This window comes from Primulina tabacum, chromosome 5, assembly GCF_025594145.1.
Source record: "Primulina tabacum isolate GXHZ01 chromosome 5, ASM2559414v2, whole genome shotgun sequence".
Classification (NCBI taxonomy): domain Eukaryota; kingdom Viridiplantae; phylum Streptophyta; class Magnoliopsida; order Lamiales; family Gesneriaceae; genus Primulina; species Primulina tabacum.
In genome coordinates this window covers 20,998,935-21,008,974 of record NC_134554.1, presented here as the reverse complement: position 1 = coordinate 21,008,974, position 10,040 = coordinate 20,998,935, and the positions used below count along the sequence as shown (strand labels likewise).

At 36.7% G+C, this 10,040-nt stretch overlaps 1 protein-coding gene and 1 pseudogene across 1 annotated transcript; both read left to right on the top strand.

The window, feature by feature from the left end:
* Positions 1-1,728: 1,728 nt before the first annotated feature.
* On the top strand, positions 1,729-2,522 carry LOC142544923 (ethylene-responsive transcription factor ERF011-like; annotated as a pseudogene).
* Positions 2,523-6,894: 4,372 nt separating this feature from the next.
* LOC142544251 (uncharacterized) lies at positions 6,895-8,869 on the top strand. Its single transcript, XM_075651312.1, has 3 exons — positions 6,895-7,050; positions 7,307-7,821; positions 7,957-8,869. Exons 1-3 carry the CDS (start codon positions 6,895-6,897, stop codon positions 8,867-8,869), a joined length of 1,584 nt encoding a protein of 527 aa, XP_075507427.1.
* The last annotated feature ends 1,171 nt before the right edge of the window (positions 8,870-10,040 follow it).

Genomic DNA, 10,040 nt, shown 5'->3' with positions numbered 1-10,040 from the left:
TATTATTATTATTCGGTGACTAAATTTTTTTCTCAAGTTGTAGGTCTCCCATGTGTTATTTAATGCGCAACTTGAATGCCGAAAAGATGAATTTTATCTTTATTGCAAATTTGGAGTGCATCGATGGAATGTGTCGGCCGAACTGTGCGAGTCATCTATCCATTAAACGTAGCGGCAGTGGAGACGAATTTCAAGCAATCGTAATAAATGTACAACACGCAGTTTCTGTGATGCCATTGGATAGGAATTTTTAATTTTTTTTAAAAAAATTATATGGACCATTCATCTGGGCATCCAGATGTGTATTATTGAAAATAACCTCACATCAATATAAAACAAAATAATATCTAGAGTAATATCACGAGTTTGATTCTTCAACCAACATTTTCTCGATTAGTAGATCTCTTGTGAGAGGATCTCACGAATCTTTATCTGTGAGACGGGTCAACCTTACCGATATTTACAATAAAGAGTAATACTCTTAGCATAAAAAAGTAATATTTTTCATAGATAATCCAAATAAGATATATGTCTCACAAAATACGACCCGTGAGACCGTCTCATACAAGTTTTTGCCTTTCTCAATTGCATATATATGCCCCAAATGACTTATTTATTGTGATTTATAGTTATTTCATGATTTGCAGGCTTACTACGTTAAGTTGATGGCCCAAAAGATAGAGGTTGCCGTCACACAAAAAAAAAAAAAAAAAAAAAAAAAACTGGAGTCATTTTGGAAATCAAATAGATCTGATCTACATACTTATTTTCTTGTATTTGTTAAGAAAGAGCATTTTATAAAAATGAATTTGGGTATGATGAACTTTTATTAAATTGTGTTAGCCACATGCAAATTAAACTTATAAAATAAATCACAAGCTGTATCGAATTAAAATAATTGAAAGGATAATTTAAAAATTTATTGTTGTCGATGATCCGTTTGAAATTGATTAAAAACAACTATTTTAACCCAATTTTAAATATTTTTACACTGTTTTTTATATTACAACATAATTTTCTCAATTTCAAGGCATTTTCAAGAATTGATTGATGATCGTGTAGCTTATTTCAGATCTACCCGTTCTTCATTTTGGCAAAAGCTTATGTGAAATGGTCTCACGGATCATATTTGTGAGACGTATCTCTTATTTGAGTCATCCATGAAAAAATATTATTTTCTATGCTAAGAGTATTACTTTTTATTGTGAATATCGATAGGATTGATCCGTCTCACTACATTTAAAGATCCGTGAAACTATCTCACAAAGAATCTGCTTCTTCATTTTTATATATAACAAGCTTTTTTAGCGCTCTTTTTCACTGACAAAAAAAGGCCACCAATGAGAAATCAATACATCATAATAAAAAAAACCAAAAACAACGTAATTATTAACAATGTAGGGCCATTCATAATGCGATGGCGGGCTGCATAAAGTCACGCCAATAAGTATTAAGTAATATCAAGACCAAATTATATCAAATTAATTTTTTGTGGCGCATAATATTGTCATATATATATCCACAATATATACGTATTTTACCCTTTATTATAATTAATTTCTAAATGTCATTTTAATGATATTTTATAATGGCCAATCCAGGTCCACTAAAACATCTTAACAATCTACTATTTTTATTATTAAATTTGCTCATAATAGAGCCAAATAACTTAATGTAACGTGTGTTTTAATAATTAGATATCTATTTTATTTTATATAAGTATGAAGCCCCATAGAAAGTGTTTTTCTACGATTTCTCTCTTGCTTCTACGACGTTATTACAAACATGTCGTCATTCGAGCTAATATTCTTTCTCAAAAGTGGAAGTTCTTGAGAGAATTATCCCAAGAAATCGAAAGGCCAGGTTCTATTTAGATTTTAACTATGGAAGAAGCTTGTCTTAATTCTTCGCCTGCATCTTCATCAACCGGAGAGACTAAGCGGAGGGAGAGGCAGAAAAACAAGCCCTACAGAGGTATACGGATGCGGAAGTGGGGGAAATGGGTGGCGGAGATCAGGGAGCCGAACAAAAGATCAAGAATCTGGCTCGGCTCCTACAACTCCCCCCTGTGGCGGCGGCGCGTGCGTATGACACGGCGGTTTTCTATCTCCGCGGCCCTACGGCGAGGCTCAACTTCCCTGAATACATAGTTAAAGATGGCGACGAGCCTGGGGAGTTGTCCGCCGCTACCATAAGGAAGAAAGCAATCGAAGTTGGAGCTAGCGTCGACGCCATCCAGGCCGCCGGCCATGCACGCGCCGACTCCGGCCTGGTTTCTGAAAAGCCCGACCTGAATGAATACCCCAGCCCCGACGATTCCGAGGATAGTTAAATGAATTTATTATATTTAAATGGTTGTGCTTTAATATTTATTACTAATAAGTTTTTTTTTTTGTAATTTATATCAACGGTTGAGTCGTTGCAAGTGTAAATCGGTGGTGGTTGAGAGTTGTTTAGGGTTAATTATTAGCTATGCTTGATGAATTAATCTAGAGATTAATTTACTATTATGTTTAATATTACTTCACCTAAAGGAAATATGTATATTGTCGTAATTAGTTTCGTGATTAAACACTTTGAGTCTTTTTTCCAGTAAACGATGAGTTATAAGAATAGGTTTTTTGTGAGACGGTCTCACGAATCTTTATCTGTGAGACGTGTCAACCCTACCGATATTCATAATAAAAAGTAATACTCTTAGCATAAAAAGTAATACTTTTTCATGAATGACCCAAGTAAGAGATTCGTCTTACAAAATATGATCCGTGAGATCGTCTCACACAAATTTTTGCAGAGTTATAATTCATCTGAAACTGAATTTCAAAGTTCCAAATATAAGATGAAGTTTTAGATTCAAGAACCAATCATTCTATTTTGAACTAAAATATTAAATTAAGGAAATTCTCTCACTATCTCTTAATGTGGGAGTAACTAGGGCCAGGTGCCATGAAAGTGAGATGATAAAGCATATCACCTTTGGATAAAAATATTTTTTAAAACATTTTTGAAGTACAAAATTTAATATATAAAAAATCACCAAGTTAAACTCTGAATTAAACCCATCCCATGAGTCTGATTTGGTGTTATGCTAATGGTAGCGGGAGCAAGCAAAAGACAGTTAATTGCATAATAACATTTGCATTTCATACTTTAAAACATTAACGGAAACATTTTAATTATTGTGATTATGAACAAAAGACAAAAACTTGTATGAGACGGTCTCACGGATCGTATTCTGTGATACTGATCTTTTATTTGAGTTATCCATGAAAAAATAATACATTTTATGTTAATTAAGAATATAATTATTTTTTATTGTGAATATTGGTAGGATTGACCCGTCTCACAGATAAGATTTGTAAGATTGTATCACAAGAAACCTACTCTGAACAAAAATATAAGTATAACACAATTGAACCGTAAGATCAACACCAGACAGGCGCCAGGTCTACAATTTGAATTGCTATTGTACGTTATTCATTCATGAGTATCTTGTGATAGGCTCTTAAGATATATAATTATCTTGAAAAACAAATTTTTTTGCTTAAAAAATATTTTTTTATGAATTGGGTCAGATCAAAAATCCTTCTCACAAAATTGATATGTGAAATGATATTTCGAAAATTTTGTGTTTGTTAATCATCAATGTCACGTTTGGGATGCCCCAATTAGGGTTTTCTTCTATATGCACGCACAAATAATAAAATTTATAATTAATCAGTGAAAATGTTGAATCAATTTTATTTGTACGAGCTTACATATGAATAATTATGTGTTATAGGTTGTTTATTAAATTAAGTTCAAAATTAAAGAGATCGATTAAATTTTAAGTTATTGAGCTTTCATGTATGTAATAAGTTGTGTACCTTTAATGTATAAAGACGAAAGTATAATTTACGTTTTTATGATGGTCTATAACATAAATATAAAAAAATAATGATATACATTATATAAATATGGGTCGTGGTCCCCAAATTGCGCGTAACAACGCTCCCTATTCTCTCATTCATTGAGACAATATTTCAAAAGATAGAACTAAAGGATTCTCTCAAGGAAAAGAGCGTATAGATCTACAAGATCAAGACATTTTATAAAGAATTCGGGATCATGACTTCATATATGCTTTCACTTAAGTTTTCAGTCAAATTATCAAGGATTTAACATGATGGATTTTGTGGTTTATATGGAATTTCTCCGAAAATGGTATAGAGTCAGTCATGCTTGAATCGTTGAGATTTATTTAAAGTTCTAGATATTTTTTGAATTCAGATTTGAAATTATTTGATATGACTTCAGATCTGAAAATATTTTGGATGAAAACAAATTTTCGTTGATTCAAGTTGATAATTTCAAATTACGGTTCAATTTTTTTGAAAAGAATCTTCAGAAATTTGAAACTACAGGGTTGTCACATAGTTTCTAAAGCATTTCAGTATTGAAAAGACGACGATTCGCGCAGATACACATTTTTTAGGATACCAGGACAAAACTGTTAACTCGGGGGCTCCCATATTGGACACGCCACAGTCTGTCCGGGCAGGTGCAGGTGCACTCATGCTCCCAGACCTACCCAGGCAGAGACCATAAGGGGCCCTTAAGGCGAACGGTCTCTTATAGCCTCTTCCACCATGGAAGCTGAGTTTATAGCATATTGTGAAGCATCCAATCATGGAATATGACAAGAAAAAAAATTTCACGAGACTGCGCATTGCTGATAGAATTGAAAGACCACTAAGAATACAATGTGACAATAAATCAATAGTTATGTTTTCTAATAACAACAAGAGCTCGACGAAGTCAAAACATATTTACATTAGATTCCTGGTTGTTAAAGAAAGAATTCATAATGACAAGTTGTCTTTTTAGCATATCGGTAAAAAACTCCATGGTTGCAGATCGTTTTACTAAGGGACTACCACCCAAACAGTTTCATGATGACACTGCTCGTATAAGTTTTATGGAAATTGAGACAATTAAGCTTTAGTGGTAATTTGTTATTTTAAATGTTTTAAATTGTAGTGATTTTCAGTTACAGTTATGTAATTGTATTTTTTGCTGATAAGTGCAAGATTTGCACTTAATTTACATTAAAATTCATTCTGAATTATGCTTGTTTCGAACAGAATTATGCGTTTTTGGTTTGTTTTTGATGTCATTGCAGGAATAGATAAAAAGTGCACACGAAGCCAAGTAAATGCAAGAAAACAGAGCCGTGCACTATGAAGAATAACCGAGAGCATGGTATTGGACAGAAGTGCGCGTACGGTCGCGCCAAGTCACGCGCAGCAGCACACTAAGGCAAGAAGATGAACGACAAAGCCTCGCGCGCGACCGCGTGAGATCACGCGCATCCGCGCGCCTTTGTATGCAGCACAACGAACAGAAGAGCACGCGCGGCCGCGCCACTTCATGGGCGACCGCGGGCACACATACAAGGGCCAGCGAGCAGAAAGGCACGCGCGACCGCGCCACTTCACGCGCAACCGCGCGCGCCGCATTCCAGAAAGTTATAAAATCGCGATTCTTAGGTAACGGAGAAAAAAGGTCAGCCGCCCTTTGGAGAAAGTCACGAGAACAGCCGTCCTTGGAGAAGAAAAGGCGCGAGAAATCAGAGTGTTCACACGAGACGAAGATTCAGAGTGCGAAGAACATTCACAAATACGAAGAACGACGGATCTGGGGACGGAGACGACACCTCGGATTTATTCTCTTTCCTTCGCTTTTACATTTTCGTTGTCTAAAATGTTGAACATGTCTTGTCTTCGCTTGGATTTCGTGATGAGCTAATTTTCCATTCTAGAGAATGATGTAGCTTTGTGGACACGGTGATTTGACGTGGTTATTTTATATGATTGAATTTCATTTCATATTTAATTGTGTTTCTCTGTGTTTATTTTACTGCAATTTACTGACCATAAATTATTTGTTGTTTGATTAATTCTATAACTCGGGAGAGGGACTAGGATTGTAGATAATTAGAAACACATCGTTGAATGTTTATATCGATCGGAAGGCGTATAACTTTAGCGAGGCTTAGGTAAGAACATCGTTTGTATTTATCACTTAAACTTAGATTTTATTAGGAATAATTGAATCGAAGTTTGATTGATACAATTTATTCGTAACTTGGGAAAGAGGAATAAAATAATTGAGTGTTCTTGGCCATTAAATAATTGGAATTCAGGAATGTAAATTTAACTAGGAATAATAGTCGTGGAAACTTGGTGAAATCATTTCTCTAGATATTTTCTCTAATTGTTATTCTTAATTGTTATTCTTCAATTCGGTGATTAGATTAATCCTTTATTTTTAATTAATTCGTTCAAACAAACCAATCTGGTCATTGATTTTGCTAGATAAAGTCTTGACTATTTTAATTACAAGCATTGATATATATTTTTATACACACTCCTCGTGGGATCGACACTTGCACTCAAAATTACATTTTACTATAACTTGACATCGTGCGCTTGCGAGCATTTAAGAAAACACGCGACAAGTTTTTGGCGCCGTTGTCGGGGAGTGTCAAATTTGAATTTATATCAGTATTGTTACCAATTATTCTAGATTTTAATTTAGAGCTGTTATTTTTTATTTTATTTTATATTGATTGAGTTTTTCATTTTTTCCTGCTTGACAGTGTATGCTAAGATCGCAAAACTCGGACCTGCTGATTTTTGACCCGGAGATCGAAAGAACTGCGAGAAAATTAAGAAAAGCAAGAAGGAAAGAGATCCAAGCAATGGCTGAACACAGAGAAAATGACAGACATATCCCGCCAGAGGCTATTCCTATCAGAGATCACTTCCGACCAGTGATCAACAATCATTATACCCGGAGATCGAAAGAACTGCGAGAAAATTGAGAAAAGCAAGAAGGGAAGAGATCCAAGCAATGGCTGAACACAGAGAAAATGACAGACACATCCCGCCAGAGGCTATTCCTATCAGAGATCACTTCCGACCAGTGATAAACAATCATTATTCTGGCATTGCCCGAGGGACCATCAACACAAATAATTTCGAGCTGAAGCTTGCTCTGATCAACATGGTTCAACAGAACCAGTTTGGGGGAGACGCTACTGCAGATCCTCATCTACATCTCAGAACATTCTTGGAGATAACGGACACGGTAAAAATAAATGGTGTTTCTGATGATATTATTCGACTGCGCTTGTTTCCTTTTTCTCTCAGGGATCAAGCTAGAGGATGGCTCCAATCATTGCCGCTAGGGGAGCATCACAACGTGGCAAGAGTTGGCAACGAAATTTCTGTCTAAATACTTTCCCCCTGCAAAGTCTGCACAGTTGAAGATTGAGATAAGTACTTTTAGGCAAACTGACTTTGAGCAGCTCTACGAAGCTTGGGAAAGATATAAAGAGTTATTGAGGAGGTGCCCAAATCATGGCTTTGAAGACTGCGTACAGATTGAGCTATTCTATAACGGGTTGAATCGTCAGACACGAACAACAGTGGATGCAGCGGCAGGTGGCACGATCTTTGCCAAATCTCCTGCTCAAGCCTATGAGTTTCTTGAGCAGATGACTATTAATAGCTACCAGTGGCCGTCTGAGAGGTCAAGAATAAAGAATACAGCTCGAGTTTATGCTGTGTATCCTATCACATCACTTACTGCGCAAGTTTCAGCATTGACTACACAATTAGCAGCTATGAACAACGTGAGCACAACTGAGGGTGAAAGTGCACCGATTGTTGTTGAAGAATCACATTTTCCTGAAGAAGTCCAATACATCAACAACAAGAACTTTGGAGGCTATGGAGGATATCGAGGTAACCCTCCCCCTAATACTTATCATCCTGGGTTTAGAAACCATGAAAATTTTTCTTATGCAAACAATAAGAATGTGTTGAATCCTCCACCGGGGTTCAATACATCAAATGGGGAAGGGAAGACATCATTTGAAGATTTAGTTGGGACATTTGTTTCTTAATCTAGCAAGAGGATGGATAGAAATGAGTCTAGGCTTGACAACCTAGAGACACACATGGCAAATATTGGAGCTTCCTTGAAAATCCTCGAGTCGCAAGTGGGGCAGATAACGAAGCAACTCACGTCTCAACCATCAGGCGCAATACAAAAGACTGCAGACCCAAATCTAAGGGAAGTGAATGCTATCTTTATACATCATGAGGAGATTGGGATAATAGAAGGAGAAGAGAAAAAAATTGATCGCACACCCAGCCGGGAAGATAAGCCGACTCCAAGCAAAGGAAACCGAGGTAAGAAAGGTATGAGTTATGATTTTGATCAATGTATTGATATTTCTTTGCTCCCCTATCCCCGGAGATTTTTACAATTACAAGCTGAATTTCACAAGAAAAAAGGTCTTGAAGATCTCAAGACCCTACACTCTAACATTCAGTCTGCAGAGCAGGAAGAGGTTGCATTTACTGGAGGAGATGATAAGGGGAAGCAAGGAAATCTTCCTCAGAAGCTACAAGACCCCGGAGAATTTGTAGTACCATGTGAAATAGGAGGTAAATTGGTGATAAAAGCTATCTGTGATTCAGGAGCAAGTGTGAATATAATGCCAAGTTCTCTTTACGAGAAATTTGGATTGAGTAGGATAAAGCCCATAGGACTAAGCTTGCAGATGGCAGATAAATCGATCAGGACACCGTTGGGTATTGTAGAAGATGTTGAACTTAAGATTGATAAAATAAGGCTTCTAGCAGATTTTGTGGTGCTTGACATGGGGAACAGTCAGAATGTTCGTGCTATTTTAGGACGATCATTTTTGGCTACTGCTGGAGCCGTCATTGATTTGAGACAAGGAAAACTGACCATGGAGGTTGATGGTCAAAACGTAGAACTCAAGGCTTCCAAGATATCATTCGACCCACCATGAGCAGGATTGGTATAGTCCGGCTGATGACGTTAAACCAAGCGCTGCGTGGGAGGCAACCCACGATTATTTTTCGCAGTCATTTTGTTTATTTTTATATTTTATTTGTGATTTCAATTATTCATTTCGTGTAGTGATTTGACTTGCTTTAAATTTTGCAGGTGTGGTTTTTACACTAAAAAAAAAAGGGGGAGAGAATAGAGGCATGCGCGCCATCGCGCAACAGCGCGCTCAGAACCCGTGGGCAACACAGAAGCTTGCGCGCGGCCGCGCCATGTCTCGCGCTACCGCGCGCGCCTCATCAACCCTGACACACAGAAGCATACGCGCAGCAGCGCGACATCTCGCGCGCCCTCAATTAATGAAGATGCTGCGAACGATGACTCGAGCGCCCGAGTTCTGACACTCGTGCGCGAGGTATGTGTTGTCGTGTTCTTTATTTCTATACATTGAGGGCAATGCATACTTTAAGTTTGGGGGGTGAATTTGCTTGTTTTTTTTAAAATTATTATTATTATTTTTATTTCTCAGTAGTTAAATTGATTCTTTTTTCTTTATTTTTTATTTATTGCATGCTAGATTTGTTAGGAAAAGTCATGGATAAGTAAAATGTGTGACCGATGATGAAAATTGAATTGCGATCCTGAAGTATATATGTGTTCATGATAACTTAGGAGTCACAATTATTTTGCACTGTCGTGTTTGTTGATACTATCGTTGCTCAGAGACAAGTTGCATGCCTGTGATGCTAAATAGATGAGGGAGATCTGATTCTTGATAATTCTTGCATGACATTGATTGACACTTTTGCAAACATAGAAATGATCTAGGAAATTTTTTTCACAATATCTTTGGGCCTATATTCTTTGTTTACTGTCAATTGTAGCCCTTTGAGCTTCGAGTTAATTGAGATGCTTAAAATTTCTTTTGTACCTACCTCGTATATCATTTTTGGTTGAACAAATGCATGTGATTAGTTTGTATGAGTTGACTAATGGATTGACGGAAATCTAGAACTTGCTTGAACACTTTTCGAGGCGAAATACGGATAATATGTGACATAGGAATGATTTATGCGATCTTTGGAGCCGTTTTGAGCCTTCAAGCCGACCAAATGCACATGAAATATCCCCTAGTGTCCCATTTTGAGCCTACTAAAAAATCAAGTGGTGTA

Excerpts from the sequence above, each read along its gene's own strand:
- LOC142544251 (XM_075651312.1), top strand. The coding sequence starts at position 6,895 with ATGGCTGAACACAGAGAAAATGACAGACACATCCCGCCAGAGGCTATT. Across the intron at positions 7,051-7,306 it reads AGCTTGCTCTGATCAACATG|TTGAAGATTGAGATAAGTAC; the intron begins GTTCAACAGAAC and ends AAGTCTGCACAG. Across the intron at positions 7,822-7,956 it reads CCTAATACTTATCATCCTGG|CAAGAGGATGGATAGAAATG; the intron begins GTTTAGAAACCA and ends TTCTTAATCTAG.